This window comes from Rhinolophus sinicus, linkage group LG04, assembly GCF_036562045.2.
Source record: "Rhinolophus sinicus isolate RSC01 linkage group LG04, ASM3656204v1, whole genome shotgun sequence".
Classification (NCBI taxonomy): Eukaryota; Metazoa; Chordata; class Mammalia; order Chiroptera; family Rhinolophidae; genus Rhinolophus; species Rhinolophus sinicus.
In genome coordinates, this window is record NC_133754.1 from 68,988,470 (window position 1) to 69,014,409 (window position 25,940).

Sequence of the window (25,940 nt, forward strand, 5' to 3'; positions counted from 1 at the left end):
AATGAAAAAAAAAAAAAAGGGATATTTGTGAAAAGTTATTTCTGACCAAAAAAAAAGAGAGAGAAAAGGATGAAAAACGATTGCCTGTTTTTAATAATGGACTGCATGGTATTATTGACAGTGCTCGTGTTTTCTCAAGTAGCTTTCTCAGAATAGTTTCAAGAACTTCAAACATGCCTTTCATCCTCGTGTTATCTCTGTGATATGTTAAGTATTTTCAATATCACTATATAACAGCTTGGGAGGCAGGCAGGTCTGAAAGGCAGAAGTCCAGAAATGTTTTCCATTTGACCAAGTGTTTGTTTCTAGTTCTGGACTTTGCTTGTTTTCATTTGACCTGCTCAAAGTTTGCTTTACTCAAGGGCACCATTTTAATTTTTATTTGTATAGCTTTCTATTTGCTATAGCAGAAATTGAAAAAAATGACTATGCTTTCTTTTTTGAACATTTAAGTTTCAAGAAGAGATGTTTAATGTAGTGGGAATTTAACAACTATAATTTATTTGTCATTTCATCATGACAAAAAACATTTATCTATTTATATTAATTTTATTAATTTATTGCCCTTCTCTGTAGTCACTCAGAGACAAGGTAAAAGACTTTTAATAAAAATTCTACATAATAATGTCAACATTAAAAATGCCCCAGAAATACACTTATAAAATCTGAGAAAATACAATTTCCCTCAGGAATTACTGGTTATATGTAGCTCAGTTACGCAAAGTGACTACGCACAGGCACATATACATTTTACCTGTACCCACTACATACATGCTCACCGTTGTATACCCCACACTTTCAAGGATACCGCTCCAAACTATGATACACTTTATATTCTGGAAATACAGACACTAACAACATGAACTTCTGTATTTCAATATAAAGATTGAAAAAAGAATGAAATCTTGCCATTTGTGACAAGCTGGATGGACCTTGAGGGCATTATGCTAAGTGAAATAAGACAGACAGATTAATATCATATGCTTACTTACATGTGGAATTTAAAAACAACAACAAACCAAGCTCATAGATACAGAGAATAGACTAGTTGTTGCCAGAGGGTGGGGGTGAGCAGTGGTGAAGAGGGTCAAAAGGTACAAACTTCCAGCTATAAAATAATTAAGTCATGGGAATGTAATGCACAGGATGGTGACTATAGTTAATAGTACTGTATTGCATATTTAAAAATTGCCAGGAGAGTGGATCTTAAAAGTTCTCATCACAAAAAAATGGTGTATGGTGACAGATGTTAACTAGATTTCTTATGGTGATAATTTCACAATATATACAAATATTGAATCATTATGTTGTATACCTGAAACTAATATAATGTTATATGTCAATTATACCTCAATAATAAAAATAAAGTTTGAAAGAGAATGTTTTTGAACTTATTAGGACTCTTCAGATTTTCAGAAAACCATTAAGTTACAACTTGCGAAGATGTTAGAAAATTATTGGTTTTAAACCCAAAGATATACTATTTTAAAAGACATGGTATTTTTACAAAAAAACAAACAAAAACAAAACAACAGAACAAAAACAACAACAAAAAACCTAATAAATTAAAGTGGCTTCTCCCATGAATCTAATCTAAAACCTGAGGGGCTTCCATTTCCAGTGAAGAGAAACCCCCAGGCAGATTCCTTTCCCCTCCTTGACTTCTCTTCAATAATGAAATTTCATTTTTTAGGAGCCTTAGCTACGTCTGCGATAGGCTCCAACTGCACGATAAAATCTCAAAGGAATATTCAATGAAAATTTTGTAATTTAATGCATTTCAGAATAAGTACTTTTTTGTTTATTTTATTTTCTTTATACAAAGATACATTCCAAATATAATAGCCTGGGGATTCTCTCCCCACCAAATGAAGACTTCAAGTATAGTGAACAACTTGCTAGCTGATATAAGAAGTAGGGAAACATTATTAATAACGAGGAAATACTCAAAATGGCAAAAGATAATGGAAAGTATGCAAATAAAGATCCTTCTAACTATGAAGGATCCTTAAATGGTCAATTTAGTGTTCTTCCTTTGTTTTAATAATTCTTTAGGAAAGCTGCATTTTATATTTTCAGAACTCTGTCGGCAAGCTTTAGAGATAGCTCTCCTGTTTGCTTTGTTTGATGGGCTTTGAAGACCGAAGTTGTGAAATATGGCCTGTGGCCTATGGTGATTGTTGGTGTTTCAGGCTTCTCTTATCAGAGGTGGAACTGGCATATTGTCAAATCTTACTGAAGAGCCCTTACTTCTGTAGCAGCAGAGGAGATTGGAGTGTAATGGTTCTGCCAGGCGCTCACCCGCCAGTCAATGTTTTCTCTTCCAGGAACATGGAAAGGCCACTCCTGGGGAAAGGTGTAGGGAGACAAACCAATTGTCACTTCCGAGGGGGGGAAATTTGATCCCTTTGTGCTCTTATCTTCATCCACTTCCAACTTTACTGATTTACTTCTGCTGGGTTTCAGACGAGGTAAAAAGGAGAGAAAATGCTTGCTTTGAGTGCTTGCGCCAATGAATGAGTGACAATGGATGGGTCTCAGTGAGACAGTTTTGATAACAGCCTCAGTTCCTGATTGGATGTCAGACACTGTCATACTCAACACCACAGACCTTGATCAATCACACAATCATCTAAAAAGAGTACGCAAACAACAGAAGCTTCTTGTTCATTCATTCATTTATGCATTAATTTGACACATATTGTGTTGAATGCTACCACGTGTCTGGCACTGTTCTAAGCACAAGCTTATAGCAATGAATAAAACAGCTCCAAGTCCTGGTCCTTTGGAAGCTTTCATCCTAACAGAGCCTACATTCTCATGTCATAACGAAACTGCTAAGCCATTTCCCAGATGTCTTATAATATAAACGATTTTAATAAAAAATAATTAATATGGGAAAATTTCTGCCTTGGTGCCAGGTTGGGAGAATGTGAGCTTAAGTATTAAATATTTAATAAAATTAAACCTCAAATAGCTATAAAAATACATTCCATTATATACATATGCTTCAAAAAATATTACCGCTATAGCGCTGTTGAAGATGGGACAAAATTCAAGGAAAATTTATAATCCACATTTTCTTAGAATCCTATGTTGATTATGATTATACAATATTAAACTCTCAGTCTTAGAAACAACATGTAGTTTTCACGTGTTGTGTTCTATCTCATTACACAGGACAAGTGCACCAGCTCAGGGAGTAATCTGCCTATTTTCCTATCCACCTCCACAAAAGGCCACGAATCAGCCCCCAAAAAGCCCGCCAGAAGAGCTGCTTCAGTCAGTTTACTGCCACCAAGGCCTGCAGGTCCCTTCTTTGCCTAGTCTTCCTATGAGCTCCAGCACACAGCTGCCTCTTCTTTCGCTGAAATAGTTCCTCGAGCAAAGGTTTTGCCCAGGATTTCCCAACCTCAGAACTATCGACATATTATGCCAAATAATTCTTTGTTGTGGAGGGCTGTCCTGTGCATTGCAGGATATTTATCAGCATCCCTGGCCTCTAGCCTTCAGTAGTACTCCCAGTTGTGCCAACCCAAAATGTTCTCAGACATTGTCAAATGTCCCCTGGATTGAGAACCACTGGGTTAGCATATAGTTGTTCTCTAGTTGAGAGATGTGGGTCAGGTATGTCTCCCCAAGAGATATGAAGTAGGGACAGATGTTTGTATTCCCTGAAGATGTTCTGCATTTAATATGTCTCACCTTCCAGTTGTAAATTAGTGCCACCAATCATACCTTCACATTCCTGGTTGATTTTGAGTTGTACAGCATACATAGTAATTCAGAGTCCACATTACAGAATTTTAAAAAATGGGTCTAACTATCACCTCTATCACTTACTAGTTGTGTAGCTGTGAGACACTTGCTGGACTTCCTGTTTGGATATGTCAGTATTTTCCAGTGGAAATATAATGTAAGCCACCGAAAGAAAAAAACAAAAACAAAACAAAAACTTAAGTTATTTTATAATATATTTAATCCAATGAACAAAAATATCATTTCAAAATGTAATTAATATACTAAATTAAGATGCTTGACATTATTCTTTTTGTATGAAGCCTTTGAAATTCAGTGTGTATTTTTCTCTTACAGCAAATTTCAGTTAGAATTAGCCACACTTCAAGTGCTCAATAACCACATGTGTCTGGTGGCAACCAGATGCGCTAGTTTCTCCCATTTGGCTGTGAGCATCCTGAGTGGCAGAGACTTTCTGATTAATTTTATATTGAAAAACATTACAAATTGTCTTTTAAATAAATTATGCGGATTCTCCTAGGTCAAAAGCTTGAATCTGCTTTGGCTCCTTTATTCCCATTTTGGAAACCATTTAACCCTTACATGATCTACAGAAAACATAAAAGAAGTTAGTTTCCTTCCTTGAATGAGTTACTGTCTACTTGTAGAGAGTAGAGAGAAGACATACATGGATTACCAACCAAAAAAAAAAAAAAAAAAAGGCGATATATAATTATTAAGTATACGGCTTTCAATGAGAAGTTTTCAAAATTGAATGACTGTGGGAAAGAACAATATCTTCAACAAATGATACCAGAACACCTGGATATCCACATGCAAAAGAATAGAGGTGGACACTTACCTCACACTTATGCAAAAATTAACTAGAAATGGACCACACACTGACATTTAAGAGCTAAAACCATAAAACTCTGAGAGGAAGACATAGGTGTAAATAAATGTGCGTGATCTTGGATTTGGCAATGGAGTCTTGGATATAACATCAAGAGCACAAGCGACAAAAGAAAAGCTAGATAAATTGGATTTAATCAAAATCAAAACTTTTGTGCACTATTGAGAGAGTAAAAAGACAACCCACAGAATGGAAGAAAATATTTGAAAATCAACACTTTTCTCCAAAGAAGACAAACAAATGGCAACAGTACATGAAAGGATGCTTCGGGTCACTAGCAATGAGGGAAATGCAAATCAAAACACAATGAGATATCACTTCGCCCACTAGGATGGCTATAATAAAAAAATAAAAGAGAGAGAAAAATATAATAAATGTTGGCAAGGATGTAGAGAAATTGGAACCCTCACACTGATGATAGAGATGTAAATGATTCAGTCTTTGTAAAAAACAGTTTGGCAGTTCCTTTTTAAGTCAAAAATACAATTATCACATGACCCAGCAATTTTGCACCTAGGTATATATCCAAAAGAATTGAAAATGGGTGTTCAAATGGAGATATGTACAAAAATGTTCATAGCAGCTGAACAATAACTAAATATTAAATATATTTCACAATAAATATATTTTCACAATAGCTGAAAAGTGTATATAATCCAAATATCCATTAATGGATGGATGGATAAAAATGCAGTATAAGCATACACTAGAATATTATTCAGACATAAAAAGGAATGAAGTACTGATACATGCTGCAATGTGGATGAAATTTGAAATTATTATGCTAAATGAAAGAAGTCAGACACAAAAGGCCACATATTATATGATACCATTTATATGAAATATTCAGAATAGGAAAACCCATAGAAAGAGAAAGATTAGTGGTTTTTAGGTGCTGGGGGGCTAGGGAAATGAGGAGTGACTACTTAATGGGTATGGGGGGGCGTTTCCTTCTGGGGTGATTAAAATGTTTTTGAACCAACATAATGATGATGGTTGCACAACACTGTGAATATACTAAATGCTCCTGAACTGTATGTTTAAAAATATTTAAAATGGCGAGTTTCATGATTTGTGTATTTTACGATAAATGAAATTGAATGGTTGATAATGTTTCTGGCGTAGGGGTGTCAATGAGGGCTTTTTGAACAAGGTGGGCTCCTGAGCACAAAGCCGATGTAAAATTTGAATTTTCAGCAAAGAAGGATAAAGGTGACCCAGGTAAAGAGGGAAGCCTGAGCAGAATTGCTTGTGGGATAAACGGGATTCGTGTGGAATGCTAAAGAAAGTCTCTTTATATGCTACAATTTTGATTCAAGCAAGAATTGCTTTAAAGCACTAAGTATATTTTCATCAGAGACCAAATACTCCCAAATTGTTAAATATAACTGTCAATAAGTGAACACATGGAAAAGGAGGGTATATTCTTTGGATCCTGTAATCAGACATTATTGTCTTATAACCCTTGAGAAAAGAGGCAAATATTTCTTGGAATCACTCACAGTTCATCAATTTTTATAACATTTATTTTACAAATACTGTGTTCCTGTAGAGGAGAGACGTGGGAACACACACAGCATATTTATTTTTTCTACATCCAGAGTGAATCCATACATCATTACATTAGGAGCTAAATTTGTCTTTGATTTATTATTGCATTCAAGTGCAACCTGAAATATCCAGAGTTTGAAATAGGGATTGTTAAGTGTTCACATGGAGATCAATAGCCTTGGGAGGTATGGCTGGCCCTGCAGCCTCACAGTCAGAGCCGAGAATGTCAGCAAGACAGGCTAAGAGCTGAGTGATGAAAGGCAACCCCCCATAAGAAGGTGTTAGATGATTGCATTTTAAACTCGATGGAGTAGACTTGGTCCAAGGAATCCTGGAGGTTACTCTGTGTACAATAAGGTGAAAGGACCATCATTTAAGTCTTCAATGCCTAGCCACTTTAAACTCATTGCAATTTCTCAGTCCTCAACTAAGGTCATCACCTTTCACAAGTTTTCCCTACAAACTAAACAAAACACTGTTGTGTTACCACCTCCATCTCTCCATGCAGGATGTTAGACACCACTGACCTGGATGATGGCTGCTGGCAGTTCACCCAAATAGAGGCATCTAGATTGGGAAGAGGCCTAAACAAGTGGCTAACATCTAGAATCCTCACTCAGGGACTCATTTTACTCACTGGGAAAAATTACTTCCAAAGGTCTCCCATTTCTTGATGTCAAGGAAAGCATTACCAAGCAGAGGTTAAATTTAACTGTTCTTCTAAGTGACAACAAGGAAGATTGAAATCCTGATGACTCAGAAGGCCTTTTAATTATTATCATCAATTTTAATTATTATCATAAATTATTATCATCTGGCAACAGAAGATATCACAGAGTGAGATTATATCAAGACATTTAGAGCAATCCTCAAAAACATATTTTTAGTAAATCTCTTGATCACCCACCCATGCAATCACCAATAAGAAAAGGGATAGAGGAAGACCCACATCCTCAATTCCTTCAGAATATGGTAGTAGAAAAAGTAAAACTACAAAGGTGGTTAGTGTAGGTTATTCTATATTGGATCTTGAACTATTATGCTCGGTGTTTTGAGAGGAGAATTACATTCCACATTAGTATTTTGTTGAGTGTACTGATGACATCTTATCTGGGTTAGACACATCTTTTAAAAGGCAAGTAACATATTAATTTTTTAAATTTCACATTAGTCCTTACCATCTGATTGCTCCTTCATCAGACGTTCCCAAATTCTACTTGCTAAAATTTTAAAACTGTTTCTGAAATCTGAGCATTACTTGGTGATTCCAGAACTCTTGCTTCTCACCAGTTTCCCTCTAGCTGCTTTTCCTGCGATGCTATTCTTTCACACCATTCTGTGTTCTAGGTACTGAATCTTCTTTCTCTGGTCTAATGAGAGAAATTCATTTGGAATCCAACGGACCTGGTTGAACCCCTAGTTCTATCAGTTAGTAGTTGTGTAACTTTCTGCAATTTCCTTAAATATTTTTGCCTCAATTTCTTCATCTGCAAAATGGGAAGAGAAACACTATAGATTTCTTAAAGAATAACGTGCAAAACCATATATAAACCCCTTATTACAGAGCAGTGCACCTAGTAGGAACTCAAGAAAATTCGATGGCCCTGCTCCATCAGACTAGAACTGCCCCCCAGTCCCTCAATTTGTGCCTAATACCTTGTGCAGCATCTCTGCACATATGCCAGCTGTGATTTCTTTAAAGAAATGTAAATGCTCATTTAAAATAATACAATAATCTGTTCACCTCCATGATCCCTTGCTTTTCTGCATTATGTATATTTTGATCATTCCCTTGCTAGTTTTCTGCAATACAACAAGGATTAAAAATTTAGAACAAAAATGACCATCAATGATATTCATTAAATATGGTAAAAAGTGAACACATAAAAGTAACTTTAGTTTAACTTAGAGTTCCAACCCAAACTATCAGCATTAATTGGTATAGAAATATTTCTTTGTACACATTTTCTTTTGCACAGGAAACTTTAAAAAAAAGAATTCCTTGGTTGGCTAACACCATTGGAATGTCAATTTCTAATAAACAATGAGCACTCCCTTTTATTGGTCTGTTAGGAATACATATATATGAAAGTAGACCATTGTAATTTGAAAAAATTATTTTAGCCTTAAAGTCTTTAAAACTGGCTTCAACTGTTCGTACTTTATATTGCTTTTAATTTTTCAGTGGTTAATACATTTCAGTAAAAGGTGGAGAGTTTTAAATTACACAGTAAAACAGAAACAAATCAAGAGATTTCCTAAAAATGTGAAGAATGTCTGAAACCAACTCCAATAAAAGAAGAAAATGTACTGAGAATATGTTTAAGAAGCTGTTTCTTTTTGCACTTATTTTACCCTGAATTGCCATGATCAGATTATGTAATTTTTGGAATGACTACGGGCGCTGAGGGCATATAAATTATCTGACACAATTATCTGAGGGCATATAAACTATCTGACACACAAAAACAACTTTTTTTGATAAAAACTTTTGATCTTTTGATTATAAGATGTTGCTTACTATTTCACATGGACTGTTGCCATTTACTGTCTGGTGATTTTAGAGTATGGTGGTCATCAGGGATGCTCACCAGTATCCCAGCTCCCCTTTTATTGGGCATACGAGTATGTCAAATGTGTCCTTCACTACTACCTTGAAGATAGATATGTCCATAGGGCTTGCTTTGGCTTATAGACCATTTCTAAGCAGAAGTCTTTAAGAGCTAGAGGGCAATTCACCTGCCCCCTTGCCTTATCACCATGGAAAACTTGTAGGAACAAATGATTCCTGCTTATGATATATGCGCATGCCCGGGTGAATAGAATATATAGTACGGGGAAGGTGAGGAGCCCTGGAAAAGGAATGGTCAAGCTTATGGAGACATTCAGGGCCAAGCACAAGTGTTTGCACTAGATTTCAAAAGCAATGGGGGAACTCTTGAAGGATGTGAGCAGAGGGATGAAGTGACCGGAGTTCGGTTCCAGTAGAGGCTGGAAAAGTTTTGCGATACATGCTAGAAGAAGCCTAATCAAAAGGACACTGGTGATAAAGGTGATTCTGAAGACAGTTCAGAAAGAAAAGAGGAGAACCAGGCCCCCAGCAGACACTGAATCTGCCGGCACCTTGATGTTGGACTTCCTAGCTTCCAGAAGTGTGAGAAATAAATGTTAAAGCAATAAAAAAAATGAAAAGTAAAATAAAATAAAAAAATAAATAAATAAATAAAAAAGAAATAAAAAAACGAAAAAACAAATAAAATAAAAATAAAAGAAAGAAAGAAGTTAGTTAGATCCAGGTGAACATAAAAAAAACAAAACCCATTTATTCTTCTAAGGCTGCTGAAATTCTTTGGGTGAATAAAATAAATTTGTTTGCTCTATAAAGCAACAATACAGTTTTTATAAACACAGCAAATCTTCTATAAAAAAATAGTGAATATCTATTGGTTTTTGAGACATACACATATGGAGTCTATTTTCTAGAGGATCTCATTGCTATGAGCAGATTTTGCTCCTGTTGGTCAGAAGAACTTATCCATGAAATAAATGACCACTAAATCTCATTGATTTTTTGCTCCTTGACTGCTGTTGGAAGAATGTAAAAATTCTTTGCAATGTGAGAACAAATGGCACAGACTCATCTGTTTATTAAGGGCTTGAGAGCATAAGCAGTATCTGAGAGCTCCAAACACCAGCAGCATTCATTTCAGAAGAATATTTGTGATTGTTTATTGGCAGGGTAGGCTTAGACAGGTTTTGACATGTGTATTCCTGTTCGGCAGGACTTGGACATGGGGTGGGGCGCTTTCAGCGGTCGTCAAAGGCGACTTCTATTCTGGGAAGGTTCTGATTTGTTTTTCCTGCACTGCCCACTTCCTTCCTCAAGGAGCTATTTCCTCCTAAACAACATTTCCTCGCTCCCCAATATTATCACAGGACAGCATACACCATAATGGTGAGATATGACAGTATCTACGGGAGCCAAGGTCTTCCAGATTTTCTGTCTTCCTACTGTCTCTACTGTAGCTACTCCTCCCAGGGCCGAAGGCCAAGTAACCCATCCCATAATAGTATTATACACTAACTAAATTAATCACCAAAGACAAAACCCCAAAACTGAAAGTTGGAAGCTTTCTTAAGGACTTTTCTAGGTAACTGAGGAGGGTGGGCTCGTGGAGTAGAGACTCCGTCATGCTTTCCTTTGCTAGGTTTGCAGTAAGTTTTCCTATCCATATTGGGAAATGAAAGGTCAATCTGAAGGATTCCTCGAGAACCCAGCCACTTCATCTCAAGTAACTAAAATCTGTTGCACAGGACGGAAATGTCTGTGTCTTCTATACCTCCGTGTGATTTTAAATAGAAAGCTGATATTCTTATGTAAAGGTGGGAGCTCTTCCTTTAAGAAAATCACACTTCTTTTTCAAAGTGGCTCTTGACTGAGAGCAAGTTCCCCTGGATTGCTGAAGTAGCCCCAGGATGCTCTCAAAGGCTTAGTTCTCCAGACACTCCAACCAATGTAAGCATCACATTTACATTTGAAGATTTCCCAAACAGGTTAAGTCAAGAGTTCAGGAAGGAATGTGAACAACCAGGCTGGCACCTATAACCAGAGAGGGCAAACATCTCATTCACTCCCTTCCCCTTGAAAAAGAATTCCTGAACTCACCTCTGGTTAGAAGGAAGCTAAGAACTCTACACTGAATGAATAGTATATAGAAGGGAAGGTACCTATCTCCAAGAGTCTATTTTTGGCAAAAATAACAAAAAACAGTAGAGATTTTCTGTTTTTTCACAGTTGGAAAATTATTTTTTTTTCAAAAATTGATTAATCAATTTGTTTTATATATTTTTTAAGTTTATTGGGGTGACAATTGTTAGTAAAATTACATAGATTTCAGGTGTATAATTCTGTATTACATCATCTATAAATCCCATTGTGTGTTTACCACCCAGAGTCAGTTGATTAATCAATTTGAATGTAACCCTCTTGTTAGTATTATTTTCAATTTATATTTGTATTTTTTCTAGGGAATTAGGGTGCTTTCAGATATGTTTTCATATTTTGGTAGAGACTTAGAGAAATTAGTGCTCCTTACACGACAGTGACTGGCACAAACACTTCTATAGCACTTTATAATCCACAGTGAGCTTCCCTATTATTTCATTTGATACTAATAAATACTGATAGGCTGGCTGAAATTGACTTAGAGAGCAGTTACTCTTTCCCACAGTTGACCACAGAGTCAGTTTGTATGGTCAAGCTTGAGTTCTGAAAATGTGAACTTCTCTTTCCAGGATACTTGTCTGTCCTTTGGGAGAGATGTTAATGGTGTCTCTTGGAAGTCACAAATATATGGCCGTCATAGAGTCTAGATTTTTCAGGATGATCTGTACATATAATATTCTCTATTGTCAAACCACGTGACCTGTTTTGTTTCAGAAAACACTTTATATAGGGTTGGAGGCTACTCTGATTCTGTCACAAATGTAACTTTGGGTCCCCTTGACTTTTTGTAGCTTTGGTAACCTTGGAAAGTGGTTGGACTTTGGTCGGAGGGAAGATTCTGGTCTATTTTAGTAGATTGTCCTGGTTATAGACTTAACTGGTTTCTGAGCTTTCCTCAAGTCGTTCACATCAACGTCCTGGGTACCCATGGACAAATATTGGGAGGTGGTCATTTCCATGAACAACTGTGCAAAAAACTGGGCACAGAAGAGCAATAGTTCATTCATACTCTGTGCAGACTATGGGGAATCGGATGGGACTACTGAACTTAATCTGAATTGCCTGCTTACTTTAATGATAATATTAATAAAAACAACTCATCCTAGTTCTACATATAGTCTCACATGGTGATTAGTCAACAAGACCTGTATCAACATATCATTATTGCTACCTCTCTCATTTTCAGTTATCACGAAGCCACATCTTCCCTTATACCCCTTTTCCCTTGTATTTAAGCCCTAATCCATACCATCTCAGAGATCATTTGGCAGAAGCCTATAAGGCCTGAAAGGCTAGGAACAGGAATCTTAGTGATTTCCTAGATTATGAAATTAAGGTTAGGAGAAGTTTGTGGTTTGCCCAATATCACACAGTAAGTAATGGCAGACTAGCATGTACTATTTTCTTGAGTATATGCATCACTATTAGAAAAAAAAGAAAAAAGGAAGATACAAGGCTCTGTGGTAGTACTGAGTTCCCCAACATCAATGGATACTCTCGGGGGATACACAATGTGTTGCAAGACATGATAAAAGATAAATTAATTTTTTGGATATTTCCTACCATGCAACTGTGGTTAATTTATTGTGACATAGGCAATTATTTTACTTCTCATCTCACATTTAGGCATCGCATCCAAATGGATAAGTTGCAAAAAAGAAGTCATTTTACACAACTGGTTTGATGGCTTTTATATTTCATTGAATGAACTTTGGCCTGACTATTTTGGTATTTGTGTAAGGAGTGTTTAGGCTGAACTTAGTCTTAAGTGTGACAAGGTACTTTACTGAATGTTTACACCCTATTTCCTTGCCCTCCATTTTTTCATTAGTAAATGGGGTAATTGTAATATTTCAGAGTTGTTAGGAAGATTATGAGAGATTATGCATGCAGCGTAATTTGTAAACCCTAAATCTATACACAAATATGAATAATTATTATTGTTGAAACAAAACTGAAGTGGCTATAGTAATTTTACTAAGTTCTTGCTGTAATATTATTATTGGGTGCTTTTTTCTTTTTCTCTTTGAGTTTATATATTTGGCAAAGCGTGGGTTCTAAAATATGTTTTAATTTCTCTATTGTGACTCAAGATTCCTTTTAAAGGGTTTCCTGTTTGTATAAACAGGAAAAACATAATTAACAGAGAACATCTAAATAAAATTATGTATTTAATATAGGATTTGTGTCTAGAATATATAAGGAAGTCATAATTCAGTAATAAAAATAAATAACCCAATTAAAAACGGACAAAGGACCTGGATAGACATCTCTTCTGGGAAGACATACAAATGGCCAAAAATCATGAAAAGAAGCTCACCATCATTAGCCATGCATATAGAGTGGGTAATGCAAATCAAAACCACAAAAAGATATCACATCACACATGCTCAGATGGCTATAATCAAAAAGTCAGAGTGAAACAAGTATTGGTGAGGATATAGAGGAATTGGAACTCTCCTACACTGCAGGTGAGAATGTAAAATGGTACAACTACTTTGGAAAATAGCCTGGCAGTTCCTCAAAAGGTAAAATATAGAGTTACTATATGACCAAGCAATTCCACTCCTAGGTATATACTCAAGAGAAACGAAAATATTTGCACACACAACTTGTATATGAATGTTTATAACAGTGTTACTCATAATAGCCCAAAGTGGAAATAACCCAAATGTCCTTCAAGTGATAAGCAAATAAATAAAATATGGAATATACATACAATGGAATAATATTTGTCAATAAAAAGAAATGAAGTACTGAAATATGCTACAACATTATGAACCTTGAAAACATTGCACTAAGTGAAAGAAGCCAGTCATAAATGACCACATATTGTGTAATTCCATTTATCTGAAATATTCAGAATGGGCAAATCCAAAGAGACAGAAAGTAGATTAGTGTTTGCCTAGGACTGGGACAGGAAGTGGGGTGAGGGGTAAAGGGATTTGGGGGAAAATGGAGAGTGACTGCTAATGGGTACAGGGTTTATTTTTGGGGTGATGAAATGTTCTAAAATTGTGCAACTCCATGAATATACTAAAAAGTATTGAATTGTATACTTAAGTGGGTGAATTGTATAATATGTGAATTATGTATCAACAAAGCTTTTGAGAGAGAGAGAGAGAGAGAGAGAGAGAGAGAGAGAAACAGAGAGAGAGAGAGAGAGAAAGAATTCTTTCTCCTGGATTCTAAATTTTACATGTTTACATGACATTTCCTTAATGAAAGTGGATAACTTCACAAAATACATGAGCTAAGAAGCTCTCTACCTTCAGACAGATGAAGATAACCTGGCCCCTGAAATCTAATGATAAATTCTGAAAGTGTTCATTTCGCTCCAATTTGTGACCTGCAGCTATTGGGAACATTGACATTTTAGGCCAGATGGATTAGTAAAATGAATTTGGTCCCAAGTGGACCAAAGAACTTAATGGCCAAAAGCTTTGATGTTGTCAAACAACTAACCAAATAACATCTTGGTTAAAAAGAAAACAGATGTACAGACACCACTGACGGAGGCTTTGATCTCCTCTGTGGTGGCGGCCTGCTCATAAAGGACACTGGGAACTTTGTAGCTCTTCCTAATGAGCCTTCCCTGCTTTATTAGGTTCACTGATTTCATGCACACCAAACCGGCGGGAAACGGCACTGCTTTCTAAGAAAGGACTTTGATGTTTTACTAATACTATCCAATAAACCATTTCCTGCACTCTCATCCAGTAAACAGCGATTATAGGATATGTTAAAAAATACTATATTTAATCCCTTCTGGTGTGAAACAGAGAGCACACCAGAAAGGGCTGCAGCCAAGAAATCAAGGACACCTTGGAAGTCCTAATCAGACTCAGGCAACAACTTGCTTTTTCTAGTTTATTTTTTTATTTTTTTAAACTTAAAAATCATTGTTTCATAATGCTGGCAATGCATAAAGCCAAATTAGGTTGCAATGCATCTAGGAGAGCTAATGTCACTCTTCTTTTAGATTTTGACAGTTGGGGAGTTGAGGGAAGATTGGCTGCGTCAGTGGAATGTACGTGAAGTTGTCCTCAATCCACAAAGAGATGGCATTTTTAGGTTTACTTTGTGAAGAACTACGACGCCAAAGGGTCTCAGGTAGTATTTGCCACTTTGCCTGTGGTGTGGAGAAAGGAATGGTGGGTCACTGTACCACAAACACGCATGTCTCACTAGACTTGGGATCAAAGGAGTTTGGTCAGGATCCTCAATTCACCATTGATTACTATGTATTTTGGGGTAAATGACTTAATCTTCTCACTCTGACTCTTCTGTGACCTCATGTGTTAAATGAGATGATCTCTAGAGTTTCTATTCCTATATAGTTTAAATTAAATAAAGGATACAGATCAGTTATTACTTCCTAATTTACAAAAGGAATATGTGTTCCTTATAGGAAACACAGGTAGCAAAGACTTGGAAATTTCTTTCCCTTTTATTAGTCCATGATTCTTTATAACCTCATACACAAAGTCAATGATTGTTAGAGCAGGGAGACAGGGTGGCAGTTATCTTGCCCAACACACCTGTTCCTCTTAACAGATGAGGAGACTCAGATAAGACTTGTCCAATGTTACACAGCATACTTTGCTGTGCACATCACTGTGTTTGAATAGTTTAAAATGTCTTGTCCTCTAATTGTTTGCAAATGGCACTTTTTAATCTTCACCTTGAAAGTGTTCTACAAAAGTATGAACTTTACACGTAATTTTCCCTATGTAGATATGCTTGGTTGTGTTTTCTTCTCAAAGGGAATCTTCGTGGATTTGTTTATAGGTTGCTGTATCCAGCTCTTGGTGTCTCCAGAAAACACAAATAATTACCCAAGGATCCCTGCACATCTGGCACATCCAATTTAGCCCGCTGTGTTTACTTTTGTTCACTCTAAGACCGTCACATTGGCCCTTCTTGGGTTCTTAGTTCTTTGGTCTGTGTGGTGGCAGCTGTTTTCCTAAATAAAAGAGGTGGCCCTATTTAATTTGATCATCGGTATCTGCAGCAGACACAGGACGGGGTCTACTGACTCCATTAAATCAACATCATGAGAGGAAAAGCCAAGCTTGCAGGGTGGGGGAATATAGACGGTCCTGGACCAATGAATGCTGAAGCTGGGGTAGGGATGATGTGTGGGGACAGCTTAGGGTTCTCTTCTCCCACTGTCAGTCACACACATAGTGTAGGTATGTTGTCATTCTTATTTCTTTGCCATCCAACCTGATGATTCCACTAGAGTCTTAGAGTGTGAAGAGAGCCATGACTGAAATGCTGCTCCCTCCCCCATTACTCACATTCATTTCAAGTGACATTTATGTTGCCTCGGCAATTGCAAAATATCATATTGTTTTAGACAGACTTCTTAGAAATAACTATTTATCTCCTTATGCTATCTCCTTCTGTGATAGGTGGAACTTTTTTTTTTCTACAAACAGGAAATAGAAATCTTCCATTTGTTGGCTCTGTTTGTTTGCATTCCCTGAAGAAGCAATATTTGTGGACGAAACAGTGGCATACTAAGCAAAATAAAGCATTAAAAGCACAGTATTTATTCACACTTTTGATTACTGCTAAGTAGACACTTTACTACTCTAGTTTATATTAGTTTATAGCCATTGACCAGTGTTAACCTCCTTTCAGATATTCATATTTTTATCTGAGAAATTTCAACACATTTTTAGTATGTTTTCTTTTTTCCTAACAGTTATTTCTTTTCTCAAAAATATTTCTCAAAAGTAAGACTGAATATTATTTTAAAAATATTTTGTTTGGATCATCGAGTATACTCCATAAAGGGGAATTTGCACAGGATAAGACTGTACTCCATAGAAATTTCAAATAAAGATCTTATAATCTCACAATCAATATGATCCTCATCTTTTAGCACAGTGCTTGTGTTTCAATAAAATATTTAAACACATGAATGAAAGTGGAATACTTTAACCTGTCATCTGGATATTTTGTCAACGCCATCTTTTGATAGTTAGATACACCTGAATTGTCCATCTTCATCCAGCTGTTTGGTATTAAATAAATACAACCTTCATATGCCATAATTCCTTGGAGTAAGAGTCTTGAACTGAGGATCTGGTTGCAGGGAGATGAATTCTATTGGTTTATTGTCTTGAGGCTAACATAATAACGTCAAGTGCCTGGGAAGTCTCAACCACTCACAAGTTATAATAAGTAAATGTTTTCTTTGTTTTTCTTTCTTACTTTAAAAATAATGGAGTACATTCAAGTCAGTCTAAAACGTGTAGTTATTTTTCATATGATTTATTCAAATTAAAAGAAACTGGGTAAGAACATGCAAGTAATTCTAAACTAGATACTGGCCCCTGATCCATTAGTTGAAGCTGAATATAGGTTCCAATAAAACATTTAGTAAGTAGCTGGGTAATACAGGACAGGTCTCTTTCAAGCCTATTTCCTGTTTACATAAGCATTCTAGTCTAATTCTAATTAGCATCCCAAAATCAGCCTTAATTAGTACTTATATTTTGGTTATTTACTTCAGTTAAGACAGCACACTTATCTTATGAAGAAAAGTTCTATATATATGGAAATCTGAAGACAATATTAAAAATTAAGAGAGATCTTTCTTTTCCTTCCTTCCTTCCTTCTTTCTGGAGCAAAGATTTTTATTAAAGCTGAAGTACAGCTTTCTTATGAGAGGGGGTACTTGAAACTGGGATGCCCCAAGAGATGATAGCACTACCATCTTAAGAGTGAAGGAGTCTAGCGAGGAGAACATCTGTTAAGTGGTAGAATACCTTTGCTTGTTCCTTTTCTAAACATCTGTCTTACGTTCCACTTAAAATAAAACAATGATGCATTTCAGTTACATTTGTCAAATGAACACTGCAGAGTATAAGGATTAAAATTTGAAGCCACACTAAATAAAAACACACACACAAATGCTGAAAGTCAAATTTTGTGGGATTGTTTTGGTATGGGAACCTGGCAAAGAAACGAAAGACTTGTCCTTCAAAACATATACCAAAAAATTAATTTGTAAAGAGTGTAATTTTTTTCATTTTTAAAAATTTCAATTACCATTTCAATTACCATTGATACACAATATTATATTAGTTTCAAGTGTACAAAACAACATAATGATTAGACATTTATATATCTCACAAAGTGATCACCCTAATAAGTCTATTACCCAGCTGACACTGTACATAGTTATTACAATAATTATTGACTATATTCCTTATGCTGTACTTTGCATCCCCATGACTATTTTTTGCAATTATAGTTGACATTCAGTACTATTTTATATTAGTTTCAGGTGTACACTGTAGTGGTTAGACATCACTTCATAAATTATATAAATAATGTAGTTTTAAAAGAAGACAAACCAGAAAATATTTTGAGACCCTTAGTAATGGGATGGATGGTCAAGACTGAGTTCTGGGGCTTGAAGCCTTGACCAGCCTTGTTGGATAAATCTTATTCTTATTCTACTTTCAGAAAAGGAAAAACAAAACTCATTTCCAGAGGTTTGATTGTGTTCCAGCTGCTGCAATCAGTAGTTACCCTGAGTTGTCTATTTAAATGTCATTACCATTCCATAAGTCAGATATTATTGTGCCTATTTTTGAGGAGAACAACAAAACTGACGTTCAGAAAAGTTCAGTCCCTTTACCGAGGCTATTCAGCTAGTAAATACTGAGACAGAATTTGAACCCAACACTTACTCCAGAACCCATGCTCTTCTCCCTATATAGCAAGATGCCTTTACACATTTTGCAGCTTCAGGAAGTTGGCCTGAATCCATAAGGCCGAGGATAAAGTGGAAGGCTCTAGGTGGAGGTCAGGAGGTCAGGAGGTCATGAGACAGTGAGGCAAGGCGACCTGGGATGGGCCATCGGAAGGGCAGAGAGGATGGATGGGGTGTTCTGCTCCTCCACAGCCCTGTCTGTGGTGGAGAGACATCATCCTCATGCTCCTGCTACTGAGGACTGCTGACCCGGAAGAGTCATGTTACTATGTAGATGGGACAATCCATAACTACTGTACATCCCGCATTGAAAGCACCAATTACCCTGGGCTATTAATTTAAAAAGGTAAGATTTAGCAAAGTCACTGAAATAAAAAAAACATTTAAAAATGGAGTAGTTTGTATCCTTCTAACAGTTGCTGTATGATATCAGCCAGATGTTTCTATAAAGAAAAATCAAGTTGTTTAGATATTATAACTAAGTTGTATAGTGGTATAAAATACATTTTATTAACTGCCAACTTATTTATAGTAGTCTTAATCTTCTTGTTACTTTTATTGAGATAGGGTCTTATCCAGTCATTTAACAATGAAAGCATGTTTATTTGCTTAAATTTTTATTAAGTATGTCCATTTAGTAATGAAAAGCTGAAAGGGAGGCAGTAAAAGGAATAGGTATATTTTAATTTTTACTCCAATTTTACAGACGAAAATGGAGTATCTACTGTCTTTTTCACTATGAAGTGCCATTTAATGGGCCAAGGACAACAGTGGTCTTAAATACATTTACCAAATGAGATAACAGCTGAAATCTGGATCTATAGTGGTAACATTTTTCATTTGGGGTTTATAAGGAAAATGAGGACAGAATGCATGGCATTCCCTTCAAGGCTTAAGGCCAAAAGGAAATTTGTCTATCCAATATCTCTAATTTTATCATTTTTTATCTTTGCAGAATGACACATTTCTTCAGTGCAATATTCTAAATCTGTGTATAAAAACAGCCATTGTGAGGCTAATTTGTGTCAGTTTTCTTGTGCAGCACCGGGTTTCCCCAAAAATAAGACATAGACAGATAATCAGCTCTAATGCGTCTTTTGGAGCAAAAATTAATGTAAGACTCGGTATTATATTATATTATATTATATTACATTATATAAGAGCCAGTCTTACAGTAAAATAAGACTGGGTCTTATATTAATTTTTGCTCCAAAAGATGCATTAGAACTGATTGTCTGGCTAGGTCGTATTTTTGGGGAAACATGGTAGCAATAGATGAAATATTGAAGGACAGCTTCCCGTAAACTAAAATTTAACAATACTTAACCCATAGGATAGCTACAAGTGTTTTTTGATGAAAGATAATTAAATCTCTCAGAAATCACTATCTAGGAAGACATTCCTAAAAAAAAAAAAAAAAAGAAAAGAAAAAAAATGGAGCCAGATGGCTCATCACCACCCACCAGGTCACAGTAATAAGTTAATTTGGACAAATTGCCACATACACACTCAGCCTTGGTGACCTTTAATTTCCAACAGCTTTAAAAGCATCCATTAAAGCAAACCAGAGGAGAAGGGACTATAAATAGCTGACAGTTTTCAGAAGGATTGTTTGAAGACTAGAGTCTTTGGTACTTATTATACAAAACACTAAGAGTATGAAGCAGGAAGAAACAGTAAAAGGCAAAGTGATATTTAAAAAAACAGTAATTAAAATATTACCCATTTTCTGAATTTAAATGGAACCTATATTTGAAACTCTAAATGATTTATTTATGGTAAATCTCAAATACATCCTGTAAACACAAAACATTTAAAACCTTGTAAAATAGAAGATATCATTAATTTACTTAAGGATTAAAAGAATGCTGGAGGCAGAATCTATTGTGGTGTTTTGGCAGTGTAAAACGTTGTAAGATCAAGGTATACATATCTTTCTTTAAAATAATCTTTTAAAGTCTCATTCACTTTTCCAACACTTACGGTTACAGATTCTTGATCTTCTGTAAATTTCAAGGATTATATTTATTAGTTCAATGCTTTTTAATAATCTCAGTTTGAGTTGTCTGACACCAGTGAATGTTGTTATTGTATTTTAACTAATGGAAGACGTGATTAAAAGATTCTGTCTGCTCCTCTTTGTAAACTGATGTTAAAAACAGAATAAAAACTTAAAATCCTTAGCCCACTAATTAGGCTATCAATCTTGTCTTACAGTTGCTTTATCCATATCCCTAGGAAATTACCTACAAAAATATCAACAGTGAACAAAATAAAAATAGTAATTCATCTGAGTGTATAATACCATAGATTCTTGGATTCTTTTAAAAAAAATTATTAAACTCTGACAATATTTCTGTTACAACCCTGACACTGGTAAATCTTATTGTACTTGCTTTGGAGATGTATCCAAAAGAATAAATTAGGGATATTTAGGATAAATGTGAGGGCAATGATTACCCCTTTTTATTATGAATTTGTTGAAATACATACAACTTCAGGTCAATATTGCAAGATCATCTTTAAAAGGATTTACCACTTGCCCAGATAAGCTGCTAAGTGCTGGAAAAAACAAAGCTAGAGCTATTTGTTTCTGGCTTTTAGGAGTCAGGGAGAAAGAGGAGATGTGTTTGGTCCTGAAAATAATTCGACCTGTCTAAAATCAGACATGATTTTACTAACTAATGTCACCCCAATTAATTTAATAAAGATAAAAAAGAAATTTGTAAAATTAAAATGGAAAAAAAGTCAGACATGAAATACAAATCATTGAACCTTTTCAGATTTCAATTTTCACTCTGTGAAATGAATAGACTGATGGCTTAGCTGGCTTCAAGGTCCCTTCCAAATCTAATCTTTTATGATTTTATAAAACTTATTTTTGTACAGAAGTCCTTAAATCCCTTCAGTTGTTTTGCTTGCTCTCCTAAGGGCTAGCAGCGCAGTGGACAAAACCATGCACAGTGACCCAGGGGTGTGTGCACTTACATTGTACCAGAGGAAGACAACACCTTCTATTGCTCAGGCTTCCATTTTTTTGGCCTTTCTGACCACACTGGAGAAATATTTGTAGTATCTTTAGAGGAGAGCATACAAAGTCACACATCTCTTTCTGGGGTATAATTGATTATTTTAAAATAGCACAGACCTAATACATAGTATATTGAAAGACTGAAATGAATGAAGAGGTAAAAGCATTATTCTAACATTCTTTGGAGTAAGTTAATAGATATTGGGTAGCTCTATGATCATAAACATTTAGGTTTGCATTTATCCTCATTTTTACCCCAAATCAAGTTCTTTGCATGCTTGTGTGTGTATGTTATGTTAACATATATATTTATATTGTAGACAGATGTAGTTCATCTTTTTAAAGGGAATCTAAAAATATAGCTCTCTACATATACTCTCTATGATAATATAAAACTGAAATCTATCAGCTCACTAAAGTAATTTTGATCATCTTTCCTTGCCCTCTGTTAAACCTGATCCTTGGCTAACCCACACAAAACCACTGTGTAAATTAGAAAAAGGTGCCCTCTCAAGAGGCATGGCCCCGTAGGTGTGTGGCTTAGGGAGGTATCAGTACCTTTTAGCAAATTAGGAAAAGGTGTCTTTTCCTCAGGTGGAGCAGCCCACCTCCAGTGCGTGGAGAGCTGAGCACAGGCTGGACTTCAGCTCCCAGGTGTCCTCTTGGCCGGGAGCCTTCAAGCAGGGCAGACCCTGCCTAACCCTGGCCTGGCTTACATCGTTAGCAACTGCAAGCCCCCCAATTTCCTGGCATCTCATAAAAGTCATCCCTCCCAGTGATGTACATGCTCTTTGAGGGGTACTTTCAGGAGGGACATGTACTTAATAGTCAGAAGCAGAGCAAGCCTTTGCTGGGCCTATGATGTGCACTGCACTCTGCTGAGAGCGCAGGAGTGACGTGACGACAGATCTTGCCTTCAGAACACAGTCTGGCTGGCAAGTCAAAACCAAACCAAGCAGCGCGGCATGATTTGGAAGGCTGGTTCTGAATCCACAGCCACTTGGTTTTCCTCTTTCCTGCTTTATGTAAAAAGAAGATCGGGCAGAAGGATTTTGAGTCTATCCACCTAGGGTAACGGATTTCTTATCTCTCATCAGCAAAGAACCACTAGCAAAATATTATACCTAGTGCTCACTGTGAAGAAACAACTACAAGAGCATAGTTTTTATGTGCAAATGGTTGGGAATTCTCCCTAGATTAAGCATTTAACATCATATTGCATAGTATCCAGGATTGTGATGCTGGGAAGGCAAAGGCACAGAGATAGGTATTGCTAGATGCGTGTGGAACAGTGCAAAGTCCAAGATAACAGAAGTAGGGTGTTGAGTTTGGGTTACATAGGGAGAGGCGGGTGGATGACACCAGACTGGGGTCTGTCATTCCATCCTCTTCAACTGCTCATAAGCACATAATTGTCAAAAGATTCCTCAGGGATATGAGTTGGATCTGTCGCTACAGAGGAGCCTTCCTCAGTAATGAAATGTTCAGGGACTGAATCCAGGATCCTGACCAATATTATACCACATGCTACATACCCAGTGAAACAATTAACCAGCTCAGACACACGCACACTCACACGTAAGCTCAGACCTCAAGAGGGAAACGATCCTGATATGTAATCTCAGGTCTGTGCCATGCTCTCTGACTTCAAAGGGGAATCCATTGAGGGGAAGTATTAGAAATGGGACGTTTTCCAGAAGAAGAGTGTTAAAATATTGACTCCTGCACAACTGTAACCCAGAGAGAAATGTTCTCTTCAGACAACAGAACAACTTACAAAGTGGCTTGAAGTCAGTCAGAGAGAAAGCAGAGTTTGGGAGGTGAGCCAAAGAACTTGCATTTCTGTAATGCTTATTCTGGTGCCAGTGATAAACATGAGTGCATCCCTTCAGCCCTCTGCCCGCTGGAGAGCTAGCTAAGTGGCTGCAGGGTACTCTAATCATAAATAATATTAATCTTCAAATGAACAGTAGACACATGGGAACAAAATTTGGGAGACTTTTTTTTCTTAGACCTTTATGGAAACTTCCAAAGGAACAAACTTCAGCCTACTATGGAAGTTTTACTTCAAGTAGCTATCTCTGGAGACCCGGGCAGGTGTCTCTACAGTTTACCAGACAGGACTTGCTCTTTTCCCATAATAGTATCCTCTAAGCCACAGAAACTTTAGAAGAATTAAGAGGCTTAACCAGATTCAAGGGTACAGAAAGGGCTGGTAGTAAAAAACAACATAACAACAACCTTCATCTGTCACGTGATGGTCACGTGGACTAGTTTATCTAGGCTTTCTTAAGATGATTTTAATTTTGATGGAGGAAGACGATGCAATAATTACCTGGATATATATATATATATATATATATATATATATATATATATATATACATACACACACACACTTTGGATAACCAAGTTATTAATAACCAATTTCTATTTGAATGGAAATATATGTATTTGATTTGAAAATATCTCTGCTCTGAATGGGGAAAATCCCTATAATCTGAACCTTTCCCAGAGTCACATTTACCAGGACAGATTAGTTTCTCACTGTCACACTGGTCAGCAGGTGACTGTGGTTTAGCACACAAACTATTAAATTATGAATAGTTTTGAGTAGTATTAGGCTCTCTCTGATCCAAAGGCAGAGAAAGAGAGGGCAAGAAAGGCTGAAGGAGGGGTTGAGAGAAAAGGGAAATAAATCTATGAGGAGAGAGAGGGAGGTAGCTGGGGAGAAAAACAGTGGAGCTTTTCTACATTTAAGTTATTCTTGCCTGGACGCAACGTCTGGTTGAGAAATACTACAATTCAATACGGGGCTTCAGGAGGGCAAATTGTGGATCTGTATTCTCCCTGTACACACACTTTGAACTTCTCACTTGAAATAAAAGCAGATGCTTAGAAATATCCAAAGAGGTGAGAAGTGCTTTCAAATAAGAGTTGAGAAAAGACCACTTAGGAAGGAATATGCAAATATCTATTGTAAACACTTTTGCTGTGAACAAGCGGGAGGTAATATCACACATGCATACAAGTTTTCCGAGGCTGAAATTCCCAGCCTGATTTGGGACAGTTTTCTTTTTTACCTCTGGTTTCTTTTTCCTTGGTTTCTGGTTTTCAAACTCATTACACCCTTTTGTGTGTCTTTGTATTCTAGATCAGATTTTAACTGTAACCATAAAAGGAAGATATTTTGAAAATTAATATTTTGGTAAGAGTTTCTATGAATGTAGCAGAGAAAGCATAAGAGAAGTCTTTTCCCGACTCCTTCGCCCCCACCTAACCCCAAACCTCTAAATAGCAAAGTAACACTGTGAGGTGAAGCTTCCAGTTCTTTCAATAGAGACAAAGGTTACTGATGAGGAACTGCCTTTTGCCGTGACCCTCCAGTTGGTGAGCTATTCTTCCATGAAGACCCTGCTGCGCTATTAGGAAGTAAGAGGTATTAGCACACCATTCACTATCTTTCAGGGGCCAATTAGCCAGTTTGGAATATCCAGGCCCTGGATTCCTTTCACTTCTTTTTTAGCAGCTTGCCTTTTGGTCATTTACCATGCTTCATTAAGAGGCGTGAAGCTCAGATCTGTCCATTTGACTCACCTTCAGACACTCTGATGGGAGCTTTCTTGGGGAAGGCAATTGAAGCCATTGAAGGGAGATGGGGGGATTATCCATGGATTACGATGACCTAAACCAGTGGTTTTCAACCTTTTAACTAGGAGGAATCCTTTTACACATTAAAAAAACAACAACAACAAAAAAACACACAAAAAACACTAAAAACCTAAAAAACAAAAACAAACAAACAAACAAACAAAACCAACTATGCATCCTGGCCTGATAATAATTATACTGTTAGTATCTATTGAGTAAGGCAAGCATGTGCTCATATGAAAGAAAGGCTAGTTCATCTTGTCTTCTTGGTCTTCAAACACATTTTGTTCCTCTGCCAATTCCTCTTGGAAAGACATCTTTCCTAGGGCGGCAATACTCTGAATTCCTTGTGGTTAAGACTCAAGTATAGTAATGAAGGTTTACAGAAGGAGCCTGGTATCTATCATCTTTTGGAAACTCTTACTGACACACAAATACAGATTGTTGAGATGTTTTGGAATAATGAATACTAAACACCAAGGGAAAAGAAAAAAAAAATTCTTTCCGTTTCATTATAGGTGTTTCCATTTGTGAAGGCTTACATTTGAAGATGGCTAATGATTTTCTTGCTTAGCAGTGATTTAACATGTGTGTG

At 36.4% G+C, this 25,940-nt stretch overlaps 1 protein-coding gene across 4 annotated transcripts in view; it reads right to left on the minus strand.

Moving 5' to 3' along the window:
• Nucleotides 1-25,940, minus strand: part of DLC1 (DLC1 Rho GTPase activating protein) — a 392,372-nt gene that overhangs the window by 115,813 nt on the left and 250,619 nt on the right. Inside the window, exon 3 of one of the 4 annotated variants that reach the window (XM_074329719.1) lies at nucleotides 2,209-2,449. The exons of the other annotated variants lie outside the window; for them this stretch is intronic. Within the exon in view, the coding sequence (XP_074185820.1) occupies nucleotides 2,233-2,449 (217 nt within the window). The 3' untranslated portion in view covers nucleotides 2,209-2,232. Of the gene's footprint in view, nucleotides 1-2,208; nucleotides 2,450-25,940 lie in introns of those variants that run through there. 4 annotated transcript variants of the gene reach the window in all.